Consider the following 18279-nt stretch of genomic DNA (forward strand, 5'->3'; position numbering starts at 1 on the left):
CTCCACTTTCGTCTTAATTGTAGGTGCACGAACTACTAAACATTACCACCCTTTGTACTCGAAACATTTTACCAGCTAGTAAAATGTTTTGAGTAAAGAGGGAGCTAACACAAAATTGTAATTTATATATCATCGTTTCACGTTTTTACAACACATTACGATTTTGTTACAGGTTTTTACGCCCCTCTTAACAGTTTCTACCTACTTAATTTGTCCGCTATTTACCAATTTTTTTGTGTGCATTGTGGCAAACTAATAAACAGATTATCTTTTTATTTATCCAATGCTTTGTAGGTAAGTAACGGAAAATAGTTCCAATAAACAAGATGTTCTTTGTTCTCATACTGAAAACTATTTTTGTTTCAGGGATTTTTCGGAAAAACTCGTGAAAAAAATGTTTTAAAGCAAAAGCAGAATTCTCAAAGTAATGTTTCTTGAATGTGCATGTAATTCAATACAATTAGAGAGATGGCAGTGGACGTGGAAGCATCGCCCAATATAACACAAACGCTCTCCAGCCTCCTCCAGGAAATGTTTATAGCGACCAACGATGCAGACAATAATCGGACAACCGTCGATCTATCCCAGTTTCTCTCCGCTATGAAAGTACAAACCCGGAATACCACACACGAACACCTTGATTTTGGAGCAATAGTTAAGTTGGTAGATGGGTTGAGGAACAAGCTGAACCTGACAAAATCTTCAGAAATTTCCTGCAATTACTGTTCCGGCGGCTTCCGCGATGTCGTACTGGCATATAACGGCTTGCATGGATACTTTAGCCTGCTTGTAAGTAATTTTAATATTTAGAATTATAGTTCGTCAAGCAAATCTTGACAGTAGAAAAAGGCGCGAAATTCAAATTTTCTATGGGACGATATTCTTTGCGCCTACATTTTTAAAATTTGCCGCCTTTTTCTACTGACAAAATTTGCTTGACCAACTATATCTATCCACCGGCCGATTCCTAAGAGCTAGCACAAGATTTACACTCATTTGTATTTATTCATTTGTACTTTTGACAGGCATGCAACGCATGTATTTATTATACACACTTCGGTGGCCTCACGTTCTCATAAAGGTTTATAATTCAAGTAACAACCAATAATAAGCTAATATTTCCAGACCTACGTTTCAAGGAAACAAAAAAAAAAACTCAATTAGGTTATTTACAGCATACCTACTTTTTTATCGTACTTTCTAGTTAAACCCACGATCTTCTTCTTTTCTTCGCTTCTCAGATGTTTGCTTGAGCTTGGAAACCAAAGAAAAAATTTAATAATTTTTCACCACACCAGCTGGTAAAGGCTCTCTTGATTGTTCAAAAACATGCCATAAATGCGAGTTACTCAAACATAACACTAAAGAAGCAGCAGTGTAACTAAAAAAAAGTTTTATAAATAAGCCTTGGCTTATTTTTAAAGTTTAAAGTGAGCGAACTAGCTGGAAACCGTTTTGTTTTTCACGTTCTTACTGTAGGATTATTAATGTACACTAGATAAGTAAATATTACTGTACTCGTATATTCTATATTAAAATTTAAAATGGAAAAAAAAGAAAACATTGTTTTTAAAACTGATAATAAAGTTGCATTTTATCCACATGTGGGGCAAATAAAATGCAAATTTAAAGTTGCAGTCATGTTGGCTGGTAGAATTGACTTGTAATGATGATTTTGAATGATAAATATTTAATGACGTTCATTTGGATTTGATTTTGTTTGATATCGTAAAATTAACTGTAAAGTTAATATTTTCTTGGGTTGGTGTAGTGAAAAGTTTTGTGTTTTACTCGGGGGCAAATTTTGTTTAACCCTCGTGCTTTGAACGCAATGCTCAAGATTCCATTTTTCGAACCAATTTTGGAATCATTCGCTTGCTGGGGTATCAATAGCACGAGCGGTTAAACAACAACTTTGCCCCCTTGTAAAACAATAGTTACTTGTTATACAAGGGTGCAAAGTTGTATTTTACCCGCGAGTGTAGAATTGAAACACAAGCAAGCGAAAGTATTCTATAGGTGAACCACGAGCGAAGCGAGTGGTTCTAAAATAGAATCCTGAGCGTAGCGAGTGTTTCAACACACGAGAAGTAAAATACATTTGCGCCCGTGTATAACACAAAACTTTTCACCTCACTATAGCGAGGAAAATGCAACATCCACAGGCGTTAGATCATCTTCATCACTGGAATCACTCATTTCTTTACGATATTATAACAGAAAACTCTGGAAGTTGTGTATTTTTAAGCGAGTCGGTGAGAAAAGTTTTTTAGTAAAAAATTTGTTGACAATGTTGACATTTCTGACGTATGAAATGTCAACGATGCGTTTTGAAATTGCATCGACTCAACTTGTGCGTTCAGAATTATATTTAACATCATTATAAAAAAACAAACGTTTCTTATGGAATTTTAAGGTTTATGACTTAAAATCATTAAATAGAGCTAAATTTGGTATTTTTCATTAAATTCTCAAACCATTTATTTTATGATAATTAATATTGAACGAATCATTATCATAAACGATTTACGTTTTGTTATCTGTCAAGCTACTTAAACACGCTCCATCCAAGGTCAAATTGCTTTCCCCACTAGTGGATAAAACGCGTGTTTCCCCGCTTGTATTGAAGGATAAAAGACAACTTTCCGAGCTAGTGAGGAAAAAATAACTATTGATTATATAGGTAGACGGAGATGTTTAAAAGGCAGTGTTTCAGGGCAGTGTGGCAGGGTCGTATTTTGTGGAACGACTGCCAACATCCGAAGCCGAGCCAAATTGTGAAATACTTTTAATGTTGCGAGTAACCTAAGTAACCGCATATATTTACCGTGGCGCAAATCATCATTAAGCGAACAGATTTTATATGAAAGCATAATAAACAAAATGTGTTTACCTACTTAGATATTTCATGGCAGCTTCAATATGTACACATACCCACTGTTTTTTTTGTCTCTACTTTATAAATATATTGTTAATAATTTTTAAGAAAAAAAAACCGACTTCTATGGGGGATGCCGCTGAAGGCATTCTTAGATTCCAAACAATGAAATGAAAAAGACAGCATCTTTTGCCTAATTATGTAGAAAAGGAGGTAAACCGACCCACTTTTCTAGTAGCATTTCGTTTTTGTAAGGGTCGCAGTTCTAACCTAACCTAACCTACTTTTCTAGTAGCATTTCGTCTCTGTAAGGCTCATAGCTCTAACCTAACCTACTTTTCTGATAGCAGTTCTGTTCTGTGAGAATCGCAGTTCAAAACACACCCACCCACCAAACCCACTTTTCTAGTAGCATTTCCGGATCCGGGTCTGGGTCCGGATCCGAGTTCGGGTCCGTGTCCGGCTGTCCGGGTCCAGATTTGGGTCAGTTCGGTCCGGGTCCGGGTCCGAGTTGGGGTCCATGTTCAGACCCGGGTCCGGGTCCGAGTCCGGGTCCAAGTTTGGGTTTGGGTCCATAAGGAAGAGAACAAATCGCCAAACGTGAACTATGTGTCATTGAAGCATCATCATCAGCAGTTCCACTTCATCAAATGTCACTTTTTTAAATGTAAATGCTGGATTTGTTGATGAAAATACAAAAATCACTATATGTATGCCTTTCACATTTGAGGAGTTCCCTCGGTTCCTCGTGGGTCTCATCATCAGAACTCGAGCTTGACAAAAATATGTCTTAAAAACTTAAGTTGCTTAACAAACATAAAGAAGTGGACAAATCGCCAAACTTAAACTATGCGTCATTAAAGAGTTCCATTCTGATCATCATCAGCAGTTCCACTTCATCAAATGTCACTTTTTTAAATGTAAATGCTGGATTTGTTGATGAAAATACAAAAATCACTATATGTATGCCTTTCACATTTGAGGAGTTCCCTCGGTTCCTCGTGGGTCTCATCATCAGAACTCGAGCTTGACAAAAATATGTCTTAAAAACTTAAGTTGCTTAACAAACATAAAGAAGTGGACAAATCGCCAAACTTAAACTATGCGTCATTAAAGAGTTCCATTCTGATCATCATCAGCAGTTCCACTTCATCAAATGTCACTTTTTAAAATGGAAATGCTGGATTTGTTTATAAAAATACAAAAATCACTATATGTATGCCTTTCATATTTGAGGAGTTCCCTCGATTCCTCATGGATCCCATCATCAGAACTCGAGCTTGACAAAAATGTTTCTTGAAAACCTAACTTGCTTAACAAACATAACGAAGAGGACAAATCGCCAAACGTGAACTATGCGTCATTGAAGAGTTCCGTTCTGATCATCATCAGCAGTTCCACTTCATCAAATGTCACTTTTTTAAATGTAAGTGCTTGATTTGTTGATGAAAATACTAAAATCACTATATGTATGCCTTTAACATTTGAGGAGTTCCCTCGATTCCTCATGGATCCCATCATCAGAACTGCTTTCTGACAAAAACGGGACCAATCTGTATGTATATACTTACAATAAAAAAAAGAATTTTCAAAATCGGTCCAGAAATGACGGAGTTATGGAGTAACAAACTAAAAAAAAAAAAAACACAACCGAATTGAGAACCTCCTCCTTTGAAATCTTGAAGTCGGTTAAAAAACAAAACAATACATTTTTTGTCTCGAATGTATGAGGAAGTAGTAGTACTCTCTCTTCTTCTTCAGTCGGTCCCTCAATACTGAGGATCGTGAAATCATGTCCTTCTGCTGAAGACCAGGTTCCTCCATAGGATTCTGTTCCTCGCCAAGCGCAAAGTAAACGAAGTAGTAGTAGTACAAGTACATAATAAATTCGGATAACACCCTTAAATAACAGTTTTATAAGAAAATGTTGTAAATACTTTACAATATATGGAATAACACGAGTTCCACAATTGCCTGAGTTCACCCAAAGCAAGGCTAACAAAGCTCTCCAGAACGGAACGACGAGCACACCCGGGTTGGGTTTCGGACACTTGGTGTCATGTTGCGGGACAATTTACTAATTGACGACTAATTCATGTTGACCGTCATGGTTCATTTGTGAGAACGCCCACGCTGTGCCAAATATTCCTGTATTGAACGATCAAAAAGGATTACTCTATATTATTATGTAAGAGAAAGCTGATGGCTTTGTAGGTTTAATTGCAATCATAATAAATTAGCACATTGGTTTTGAATTAACAAAATTGGATTGGCAAATTTCGTACACCTCCCACCCAGATTCAGAATAAGTAATATGAGTCGCAAATTAATAGGAATTTAAATTACACGGATAGGTAATACTGGACACTAAAGTAAATAAAAAGTAGGTAGATAATAATAGACGTTAATTTTTAAACTTAAAATGATGTGCTCATTTCCTGTTTGAACTTTGTCCTCACCCAATGTTAGAGGTAAAAATTCGCATCGATCATTTAACATTAATTAAGTAGCGGTTTTGTTTCATCAAGTTTTAGCTTTAGCAGGCATTCACCTCGGGCATTCATTAATAATGGTTTTATTAGAAAAAACTTTTATATTAAGAGGGAAGTTGTTATAACTCAGTAAATGTGAATGAAATTTTAAGCTCTTGTTTATTATTTGAAAGCGCTCGAGAAAATAAAATGACTTATGACCCGAGGACAAATTTTGTTTTTTATAAGCGCTGACTTTTCAAGACAATTTTTCATAAAACATTTAGAAGGCAAATATACCTACAACGATAAGTGAGTAAATAAATCACTTCTACATTTTAGGCATCAAATATGCATCGCCGGCTCTTAGTCATCAATTCATATTTAATAGAATATAATCCTTTACCTTTGCAGGTTTGTTTCTTTGGTAGCCTGGCGAACGCCCTGAACGTGGCGGTGCTGACGCGGCGCGACCTGGCCGCGGCGCCTATAAACAGGCTGCTCAAGTGGCTGGCCGTGGCCGACGTGTTCGTCATGCTGGAGTACGTGCCATTCGCCATCTACAGGTATCTGGTGAGTGTCCTCTGTTCATACCATTCCCAATTGTTGAATTTTAAGCTAATAGGACTGTTAAAGTCAAGTGGCCCACTATGCGTCGATTACAGGTCAGATTACAGGTGCCTGGTGAGTGCCCTTTGTTCATTATGTTCATGCCCCTACTAACCGTCGATCTTCAAGGTAACGACACATTTTCAAATTGATAACACGTAGTTCATAAACTAGTAAAAGCAGGGTTCCTGTTAGTAGTACCTAAAGTTGTTAAAAGTAACGTAATATACTAGTGGCTCTGTGACATGTAGACCTCGCGAGTATAGCTTAAAACTGATTAAATGTATGGCTCCGCCATTTAGATTTTTCTTTTAAAACTGATTTGATATAAAAAACTATTTAATTATTGAACCTGCTCACAAAATTTCACCAAAATCAATTGAGAATTGCGACCTGCAGAGGAGAACATCCGGACACAAAAGAAATTTTGTCCAAGCAGAAACGTAGACAACAATTGACCCAAAAATTCAACAGTTGTCTTTAAAGTTCATAGCTGTCGCACGCGTAGGTAAATACGCACAATACTGTCACTTAGCACAAGCCTGTCAATTGACATTTCTTGGAATGCCTTTGTTCAAGAGTAATTTGTTTTCCTTAGATTCCTTGTTTATTACAATTATTACCTATATCATATTTACTGTGTAGCGTTGTAATGGCACAACTGAAAAAGAAAAGCCAGCTTCCGAAACAATTCTGATAAGTTTACATAATACAATGATATCTTTGTATTAAAACAATCAATACGTCACCTACCAAACTAAAGAGGGATTTAACAAGTATCTGATTCCTTGCTTGTCTTGGGTTACGTTTAACGGAAACTTTCATTATTAGTAGTTAAATGCTTATCTTATCACTTTGTAATCGGTGAAGGGCTTGTTACCTGATAGGTTAAGATTAAACTTAATTGGAAGTTGTAACCTATCTACATTATGTTTACCAGGTTTTACCGGGGCAACGGGAAATGCCGTACAAGTGGGCGGCGTACCTTCTGTTCCACATGCATTTCGCACAAATCTTCCACACGGCTTCCATATGCCTCACGTTGTCTCTCGCTATGTGGAGATATATCGCTATCAAGTACGTAATCTTTATTATACTCCATTTTCATTTACCTACATGTGAGTTCAATTGGAAAGAGAAATTGGAACAGTCGTGATTTACCTATTACCTAACATTAAACAGGCAATTAATTAAATGGTTACCGAATAATAACACCGGTAGCGCGGTAAAAATGATTTATGACGTATTAAGGTAGGTATCACAACTAAGTGCTCAAATCGTTGTCATAACACATTTATAATCTGTTAAAGCTTATTACTGCAGGTACTTCAACTACATATAATAAACTTTTTACTCTGCAGGTATTCGGATATGAGTCACATTTTATGCACAGAAAGGCGATGCAGCACAGCCATACTAAGCAGTTTTATTTTACCGCCTATACTCTGTATTCCGACATATATGGTAAGAGCAACTGCCAACCTAATTTTCATAATGCTTTTTCGCGAAATTTAACAATCTGTTGAAATTAAACATACGACTGGCTTAAATGTATTACGACGTGTGAAGTAAAAGCATTTAAGTAAGAACATACCTAGAGAAATAAGTAAGCTTAGAGTGCTCACTCCATACATAGATAAAAAGCCATACATAAATAATATGGTTTGTTTAAGCGCGATTTGCGAAAACTTATTTGTAATAAGATTTAAACTTAGTAAGTATTAAGTTTTAAGCGACTTTTGAACTTATTAATAATATACGCTTCTATTCTCGGAAACGTTCGTATTTGTCATGCAGTTCAGTCAATATCAGTACTTTTTGTACCGAGACTGACTGAAATAGCAAGACACGTTCGTTAGTTTCCGTGAAAATACAATGCGTGGCTGCACGCCTTGCCATCCCCTCATCTAGGCACACTGCTGGACAACGATTCCCTAAGGATCGCAGTGGCCTTAAGATTGGGGTGCAAGGTGTGCAACGCGCACCGCTGCATTTGCGGAGTAATGGTGGAGGAAAACGGCCACCATGGGCTCAGCTGCCAAAGATGCGCCGGTCGTTTCCCCAGGCACCATGCTCTAAATGAAATCGTTCGCCGAGCGATGATCTCGGTAGGTGTTCCGTGCCTCCTGGAACCACCCGGGCTGTCTCGAACAGACGGCAAACGTCCCGACGGGCTGACGCTGGTTCCCTGGCAGAGAGGGCGGTGTCTTATATGGGATGCAACCTGTGTGAGTACATTTGCTGCATCCCATGTAGGACACACTGCTAAGTCGGCAGGCTCAGCGGCAGAGACTGCCGCCAAAAGCAAGCGCCTCAAATACTCTGCTTTGGAAGCCACCTATGACTTCGTGCCCGTCGCCGTCGAGACAGCCGGGCCCTGGGGGCGGGAGGCGCGTGAGCTCTTCCGAGAGCTTGGCAAGCGCCTCAGAGAGAAAGGGAGTGACCCCCGTTCTGAGTCATGGCTCGTCCAACAGGTCTCCATCGCCATACAGCGGGGTAACGCTGCTAGTGTGATGGGGACCTTTGGACCCGGCATGGCTCAGAACGGATTTTAGTTTCTAATTTTTTTTTTTTTTTTGTATTTCTTTAATGCTTACCTAATGTAGTGTACCTAGTTATTAAATTTAGCATCATGCAAAATAATTATGCATTATATACATCTGTACTTGACTGCAATGTGATTTGTGAAATTATCTTGTAGGTCATGAAATAAAACTATGAAAACGGATTATATCGCGTATATTGAATTTATAATTCATCCCGACGTTTCGAACTCTTTACAGCGTTCGTGGTCAACGGGTGACTGAGGAAAAATTACAAAATGCAAAAATACCCACATACTAAAATAATGAACAATCATAGACTACAAACTTTAAGGCTGGTTGTACATGCAAAATCGGTTCATAAGGCTAGTTATACACTATAATTATTTTCAAGTAAAGATATATATTATATACGCGATAAAAAACTATGCCGGCTCCAACCCTACACCACGGACCCGAGAAGATTTAATTCCCTCCTAAATTGTAGGAGGGTATCCCAATATGGGACCGGCAACAAACTCGGCGGGACACATCTTTTCAAAACATCAGAATGTCCAGCATCATCCAACACTACGGTCTCACAGTCTATGTCTCGCTTGCTCCTTTATCAGGTGGACTACAGGATCCCAAGCTGGTGGTAGAGAAAAGCCATCTTCCCTATTAAAGTTTGGATATTTCTTAATCTCAATGGCCTCGCGCAGCATTCTGGGTATGTAACGCTTCTCCTTGGCAAGAACCAGAGGCTTATCAAACTTGATTGAGTGATTGGCTTTATCCATGACATGCTCACAGACAGCAGACCTAGGTCGACGGTGCTTGACATCAGCTATGTGTTCCTTCACCCGAGTGGAAATGCTCCGTTTCGTCTGCCCGACATATGATAGGCCACACTCACAGTCCAGCCTGTACACTCCTGCAGTCTGTAGAGGGGTATTGCATTTTACAGGCCTCAGGAATTGTGACATCTTCATTGGCTTGAAATATGTTTTTATAGAAGCACGCTTCAAGATGTGGCTGATCCTGTCCGTGACCCCCCTGACAAAAGGCAGAATGGCAGGCCTGCGCTCAACTGTGGGGATCTTAATGTGGGACCTCTGGTTGACCCGCGGTATCCTGAGCTCGTTTGCCTGGAGCGCGCGCCTGGCATGCTGGAGCTCCGCGGCCAGATGCTGGTCATCACATATCCTCTGGGCTCTCTGAAACAAAGATTTGCCTACTGTAACAAGTTGACTGGGATGGTGATGCGATTTGCCATTTAAGTACCTATCAGTATGAGTAGGTTTCCTATACACAGTGCGACCTAGGGTGTTATCAGGATTTCTTTTTACCAATACATCTAAGAAGGGGAGAGAACAGTCTTTTTCCAACTCCATAGTAAATTTTATTTTGCTATGGATGGAATTTAGGTGATCCAAGAAAGTTGAAACACTACTTTTTGGAAGTATAGTAAAGGTGTCATCTACGTATCTTTTAAATATCTTCGGTCGCACAGGAGCCAATGAGAGTGCCCTCTCCTCGAAGTCCTCCATAAAGATGTCAGCGACTACTGGAGACACCGGAGACCCCATGGCCACGCCGTCGACTTGAAGGTAGAATTCACCATTCCATAGCAAGTAGCCAGATGTAAGGCAATGTTCCAACAGCTTAGCATAGTCCTCTGACATGTTCTGCTCACATAACCTCTTCTTGACAATTTCAATGCAGTCTTGTACCGGTAGGCTTGTAAATAGCGACTGGACGTCAAAACTGACCATGATCTCATCATCAGTCAATGTTAGGTCTTTAATCTCACCGATGAAATGGTAAGAATCCTTTGTATGCGTGCTAGTGTTACCACGTAATGCTGAGAGGGCTCCCGCGAGGTACTGAGCCAATTTATATGTGGGAGCATCTATCTGGCTCACTATGGGACGTAGTGGGGCACTAGGTTTGTGTATTTTTGGCAACCCATACAACTTTGGAGGCACGGGGCAGTCAGGAACTAAACTTGCAACATTCAGATCAAGGCTGTCCGAGTAATCACTAATTAGTTCTTTAGTGGTTTTCAATACTTTCATAGTCGGGTCCGTCTTTACATGTTTGTAGGTTGTAGTATCCGCTAATAATTCCCTAATAAAAAGTAGTGTTTCAACTTTCTTGGATCACCTAAATTCCATCCATAGCAAAATAAAATTTACTATGGAGTTGGAAAAAGACTGTTCTCTCCCCTTCTTAGATGTATTGGTAAAAAGAAATCCTGATAACACCCTAGGTCGCACTGTGTATAGGAAACCTACTCATACTGATAGGTACTTAAATGGCAAATCGCATCACCATCCCAGTCAACTTGTTACAGTAGGCAAATCTTTGTTTCAGAGAGCCCAGAGGATATGTGATGACCAGCATCTGGCCGCGGAGCTCCAGCATGCCAGGCGCGCGCTCCAGGCAAACGAGCTCAGGATACCGCGGGTCAACCAGAGGTCCCACATTAAGATCCCCACAGTTGAGCGCAGGCCTGCCATTCTGCCTTTTGTCAGGGGGGTCACGGACAGGATCAGCCACATCTTGAAGCGTGCTTCTATAAAAACATATTTCAAGCCAATGAAGAAGATGTCACAATTCCTGAGGCCTGTAAAATGCAATACCCCTCTACAGACTGCAGGAGTGTACAGGCTGGACTGTGAGTGTGGCCTATCATATGTCGGGCAGACGAAACGGAGCATTTCCACTCGGGTGAAGGAACACATAGCTGATGTCAAGCACCGTCGACCTAGGTCTGCTGTCTGTGAGCATGTCATGGATAAAGCCAATCACTCAATCAAGTTTGATAAGCCTCTGGTTCTTGCCAAGGAGAAGCGTTACATACCCAGAATGCTGCGCGAGGCCATTGAGATTAAGAAATATCCAAACTTTAATAGGGAAGATGGCTTTTCTCTACCACCAGCTTGGGATCCTGTAGTCCACCTGATAAAGGAGCAAGCGAAACATAGACTGTGAGACCGTAGTGTTGGATGATGCTGGACATTCTGATGTTTTGAAAAGATGTGTCCCGCCGAGTTTGTTGCCGGTCCCATATTGGGATACCCTCCTACAATTTAGGAGGGAATTAAATCTTCTCGGGTCCGTGGTGTAGGGTTGGAGCCGGCATAGTTTTTTATCGCGTATATAATATATATCTTTACTTGAAAATAATTATAGTGTATAACTAGCCTTATGAACCGATTTTGCATGTACAACCAGCCTTAAAGTTTGTAGTCTATGATTGTTCATTATTTTAGTATGTGGGTATTTTTGCATTTTGTAATTTTTCCTCAGTCACCCGTTGACCACGAACGCTGTAAAGAGTTCGAAACGTCGGGATGAATTATAAATTCAATATACGCGATATAATCCGTTTTCATAGTTTTATTTCATGAGTAACTATCGCGGTAACCGAAGACAATATTATCTTGTAGGTGTTTGACATCCATATGGCTGTTGTACTGGAGCCGACGGGCCCCATGGTTTTGTACCATGTAGATGCTGATCAAGAAGGAAAACTCTATCAGATCAACTTTTGGGTACACGCAGTGGTTATCAAATTGCTACCTTGTTGCATCTTGACAGTGATCAGTCTATGGTTGATACGTGAAGTGTACAGAGCGAATCAACACCAAAAAAAAGTCAGAGTTTATTCAGCGTGTCCGACTAATAGTAAAATGATGAAGAGGCAGTACAAAGCAGATAAGCGGACGGATAGGACGACAAAGATGCTGGTAGCGGTTTTGTTGCTGTTCCTGATAACAGAAGTTCCGCAGGGTATTTTGGGTCTGCTGAGCGGTGTGCTGGGGCGCTGCTTCTTCAAGCGCTGCTACGACCTGTTTGGCGAGCTGATGGACGCGCTGGCGCTGCTGAACGGCGCCATCAACTTCGTGCTGTACTGCTCGATGTCGCGCCAGTTCCGCATGACGTTCGGCCAGCTCATGTGGCGCGCACATCTACATCGCTGGCCTCCACCAACTGCGTCGCACTCCGATGGCCAGACCACGTAAGTTTTAAGTTTTAAATTACCTACGTTAATAATTATGATATTACAGAGAAAATTGTTTCATGTATTATAAATTGTTATTCAACGTCGTATTTCTACAAATATTAAAAGAGGCTTTCAATAATGAGAAAAAATATATATTTTTCAATACCTTAAACATTCACCTTATAAGATGCTAGATAAAATAACCTAACAATGAAATTCTATTAGAATCAAGACATAGCTCTAACTATTCTAATAATAAGTACAACTGTCGTGGGTGCTAAAAGGATCGAACCATGGCCCTAGGAAATCAAAAATGTGCTATTATATAAAATTCTCGGCGACTCATTTCAGTTCACTGAAGCCTCAGTGTGAAAAACGGGTAAAATATCATTCATACCTCAAATGTGAAATGCATAAAGGTTTGGTTATAACTATGTATAGCATATGCACTTTGTGAGCCAATAAATACTTATCCTTTTATTCATTAAACTTACCAGAACTCTGTAAGTACAAGTAAATGGTTGTCTGTCTTACAAACACAAAATGACAGAGAAGAGCCAACGATTATCAAGTTTATCAACGTGTTGTTAGATTTGATATAGGGTTATGAATGCCACCAGTGTTTGCTCAGCATTATTTAAATTATTCATGTAGATCGCAAACAAAACAAAACACATCTATCTCCAAATATAACTGGCTTGAATATATTTAACTTTCCAGACTAACGAATTGTGAAAATTATGATTACGTTCAGGTTTCATCAGTTTTACTAACAGTTAGCAATAATAATCGAAGTTGATAACTATTAAACAAGCTGAATTATTGTTAGATATTAATAACACACCTTTTGTTAGTAAATTTGTTAGTAGGAAACCGTAAATAGATTTTGGGAAAGTTTTGATTGTGCAGAAATCATTTTAATTAGCTTGTTGAGGAACCCCTTTAAACTACGAAATTAGAAAGTTGACTAATTATTAAGTGTTTGCATGTATATCGTGAGTACTTTCTTAATTGGTTGCTTTAATTATTTCAGAGCCAAAACTTCGGTTCCGTGAGAGAAGATCGTACAAGAGAAACGAGCAAACGTCTTGCAACAATTTCTGTAAATATTATGTACCTATAACTTTATAAAACTAGTCATTTACTATAATTATTCGTCTAATTATACCATATTTAAATTGTGTATCTGAAGTGCAAATGAAATAATTTTTTTTATTAACAAATTGTAAAAAAAAAACCTAGATTAGTGTTAATATTGATTCAAAAGCTATCTGCTTACTTTTTTGTTAATAACCGTGGCATGTCTGGTGGTTACGAGTACATTATTGGATGAGAATCTATCCTCGGTACGAGTATTTCAGTAGATTTATTTTCGACAGATCTTCATATTCTTAAAACTTACTATATATACTGAGAATTATATTCCTGAGAGTGGCAACTAAGCAGATGTAAAAATATTTAATTTACATTCTATTGCTTGCTTTCTTTTAAAATGTCTATTATGCACCTACGTTATTATGTGTAATTTACATATTTAATAAACAGGGGGTTTTATTTAAATAGGACAGTGAGGATAAAACTTTAACCATATGAGATACGGATACCTATGTATTCTCAAGAGAAACAAGGCCAATTTTAGAAAGAAATTAAAATTAGTATTAGACGTTCCTTTTGAATGAGACAGCTTATACAAAATAAAACCGTAAGTACAGGCGAGAACTACATATGTCTTGTTTCGGGCTTGCCCTTACCAATCTACTTATTCTGGATTCAAATAAATATTAAATCAATCTACTCATTATGGAAATAAAATATTATTCCTGTCTATATTCCAATGGAGCGACTATCTGTCCCAAACATTCTAATTCAACATTGGTACCAGCCTAAATCCTTCTTTGTACTTTAGTAGTAGTGCCGGAAAATCCTGTAATTAGAGGCAAAATGAACGTCTATCAAAGACGGCATTCGATGTTGTTTTATGACCATCGACTTATATTATTTCGTAAAGACGGGCCAAACGAAGTGGGCCAGTAAGTACATTTTGTGTCAAATCGCGTTTTGTGCAACCAATGCGAGCCAGTCGTGCAGTCTAACGAATCAGAATCAGAATGAAAAGTTTTATTACATACGCAACTACATAGGAACAAAAAACCTAGTTTTATATATAAACTCTATTTGAAAGTTTTTTTTATCCTTAAAAATTCCTTCCTAAAAGTTCTCTCCTAGGGCATAATATATACCGAGGCTTAACCAAAATTAACCATTTTGTTCATTCAAACTGCAAATGTAAGCAAAGGGACTTGGTCCATTGTTCATTTATGCATATTATTTACTTAGGTACCTAATTATAGGTACTTAAGGATGACTCACGCTAGACCAGGCCGGGGCCGGGCCGGAGCTTCCGGCGCTTCGCTTTCTAAGGAAACCCGGCCCGGTCTAGCGTGAGTCATCCTTTATTCATGTCAAGACTTGATCCAAATATCATAATTATTCACGATGAATTAAAAGTTGTAATCCTAAGTAACTCTAATACATCAGAAATATTTTAATGTTCGTATACTGATTTCATTTGCTAGTATTTTTGTCTTTCAGAGCAGTTAGTTAATATATAAATGAATCGAGTGACAAAACGGTCACTGAAATCGTTTATGTACCTAATTACTGTACGACCGCGTATGTCATTAGTAAATACCTTTTATACATGTTAGCTAAGTGAAGATAATGAATAGTATTTATCATCAAATTATATTTATTTTAATATATTTAATATCCACAAGCTGTGTAAAATTAAACTTGCTATAAGACTAAGGGCCACTTGCACCATTTACTGACCCGGGGTTAACCGGTTAAACCTGAAGTTACCATGGTTCCCAGTACAATTTGACACTGGGTTAACGGTTTAACCGGTTAAACCTGGATTTACCATGGTTACCAGTACAATCGGCGCGGCGCGGAGCGGGGTGAATTAATCCTTTGATAGAAGTGTCCTACGTGGGCGATCTCGTTGCGAACGCGAACGCCTTGGGTCCACCGCACCGCGCGTTCGTGAGTCTTCGCCTACGTATGACGCAGCGTAAGCCACTTGGGAATTAGGTGCGAAAATTTAGTTTAAATAATTTTCTGAGGAGTCTGTAATGGGTGGGTGTTATTCCTAAAAAATATTAAATCTTACGATATTATTAACTTTTATTATCTTCAAGTTTTACTTAATACCGTACCTATTAAGTAAAACTTAAAGAGAACTATGAGACTATTTGTACATACAATAAAATTAAAATATATTAGTTGTAATTGTTGTCTTTAATAGTCATAATTTTAGGTATTCATATTTTCTGTATTCCCAAAATTAGTGTGAATGTATTTAAATGTTACAAATACTTCTTAATTTATAAGAAGTAATGAGTAATGCTTAAAAGAAAAAAAAATCATATTTAAAAACCATAAACGGATATAAAAGATTTTTTTGTAATATATATAGGTATTTTTAACAAACATGATTGCTAAACTGGTAACTAAATAGTAGGTACTTAATGTTTGAAGCAAGTAAACAAAAATACATATTCGATTCTAGCATTTTTGATGTCAAATTTTAACCCCCTTGCATCCTAAAGAGAGGCGTGATAATTTAGTTTATCAATTAGGGCTGAAACCCGTGGGTAAACTAATCCTGTGGGTGATAATTGCATAGATAGCCTTATCCGTATCATCGATACAAAGTAAATCGCCAGCCTATCCAGTGGCAGCCATTTTACGTAGTAACTGTATAAATGAATAATGGTTTAATGGCTGTTTCATCACTAGCTTTTTAGCATAATGTTTAACATTATTTTAAATATAGTTGGTCAAGCAAATCTTGTCAGTAGAAAAAGGCGCGAATTTCGAAATTTCTATGGGACGATATCCCTTCGCGCCTACATTTTTTAAATTTGCCGCCTTTTTCTACTGACAAGATTTGCTTGACCAGCTATAAAAAGAATTGATCACCTTTACTACTGTTAAAATGTATTGTTATTGATTTATAATATTATGTGTTGGTAAGTATTGTTTCTTTAATAGATTCAATGCCAGCGCGAGCTACGCGCTACGAGCGTAGCGGATAACACCCGTATGTAACGAAGCGCCTACGAATAGAGAACCCGCCTAATGGGCTGCAGGCAGAGAATGTGTTAAATGATAGTCAGTATAGTTACGTATATAACACAATACCTCTTTCTCTCATTCTAAATATAAACTGTTTCCAATAAAATGTTGAGACGACGACCTACGGATATTTTTGGATGCCATGGGCTTTGAAAGCGGACTGTTATAGTAAGGTGTTTAATGTAAGCCTGTAAAATAAATAAACTAATTGTTAAAAATAACATAAATATTATTATCGACATTACCTTTATATACAGTTTCTCTTGTACGAGATGAGATGTCATGAACACAAATACTGTACGAAAATGTATTTCCGATATTGTAGTAATAAAGGTTTACATATTCTTCGAAAAATATAGCATTGATGAAATCCATACCTGCTATTTTTTTATTCTGAATACTTATTATTTTTAATTTCAAGCAATGGAAACGGCTGACTTTGCACAGACATTTAAATACCTACACTGTGACCCGTGTTCATTGCTTCAGCGCTGCGCTGAGAGTTCATATCTGGAAATCAGTTTGTGGTTTCTAGAGTCAATCAAGTTGTACACATTTAATCACTATTTGTTTTTTCATTTTCGAAAATTTCTTATTATATTTATAGGATATTTTTTATTCCGGGACATTATGTTAAGCTGATTTTAACCTAAATACGCGTCCAAGCATTCAAGGACGTAACATCAAACGCCATTTCAAATATGCTTCCACAATGTTCACCGGTTTTTCTAATTGTAATCTCATTGGAAAGCTCAATAAATAAATTCAGCTGGACCCTCTTAACCCCCTAAATTTCCCCCTAAAATAAGAAATGAGGGGTTTTGACTTATTAACATTGTTAGTTGTAGTGGAGAGTCAATGGCGGATTTGCAGTGTTGGCCGCCCTAGGCCCCAGGCCCTGTACCCGTAGTAACTACTAGCCGCCCCTTTCTCAGCACTCATGTTGCTTGCTGCCGCCCCTAACGTCTTGCCGCCCTAACTGGCTAGGCCCGGGCCTACTTGGCCTTAGGGCAAATCTGCCACTGTGGAGAGTGGAGAATAGGTAAGTAAAAATGTAATAGCTGTTATGAATATGACTTTAGTCGTGCATGGTACAAGTCTGAAATGCGATGTCGCCCATGAGCGTGTCTTCGACCGAGAATCGTTTCGACGTGCGCCAGATATTTCCTAGATATAAACTCGTTAAAGAAGGCATCTACTCGGATCAAGAAAGTGATGCAACCAATACAAATACTCGTATTCGCCGAATATCATCGTTTTTAAGAACTTTCTCATATTAATAAAGTATTAGTACTTTTTTCAGTGTCAAAAATAGACTGATGTTTAATTGCTTTTAACCATAGACATAGTATAGTAGTTATAGACATGAAACCGAGCGACCAGGGGTAAGAGAAAGACATATTCATGTATTGACAGGTTAATGTATGGCAGCATAATCCTTTTTCTCTATCACTCTTATAAATGTCGGTATTTCGCCATCGCCCTTTACCTATGCTGCCATAACCCGACCATGAAAAAAAACCCGGTCGGTGATAAGGACAAAGGATGCCACTATTTTCTCTTTCCTCTTATAGTAATCGCAATAAGACTATCTTTCTCTATCAAAGAGTGTCAGGCCCTTGCTTTTAACCTTCTAGTGTATGCCAT

General features: G+C 38.2%; 1 protein-coding gene across 1 annotated transcript; it reads left to right on the forward strand.

Annotated features, from left to right (window-relative positions):
• The first annotated feature begins 350 nt into the window (after positions 1-350).
• On the forward strand, positions 351-13659 carry LOC134749523 (G-protein coupled receptor dmsr-1-like). Its single transcript, XM_063684484.1, has 6 exons — positions 351-789; positions 5764-5922; positions 6899-7035; positions 7320-7422; positions 11936-12507; positions 13526-13659. The coding sequence occupies exons 1-6, from the start codon at positions 469-471 to the stop codon at positions 13545-13547; spliced, it is 1314 nt and encodes a 437-aa protein (XP_063540554.1). The 5' UTR covers positions 351-468; the 3' UTR covers positions 13548-13659.
• Positions 13660-18279: the final 4620 nt, after the last annotated feature.

Source organism: Cydia strobilella, chromosome 18, assembly GCF_947568885.1.
Source record: "Cydia strobilella chromosome 18, ilCydStro3.1, whole genome shotgun sequence".
NCBI lineage: Eukaryota > Metazoa > Arthropoda > Insecta > Lepidoptera > Tortricidae > Cydia > Cydia strobilella.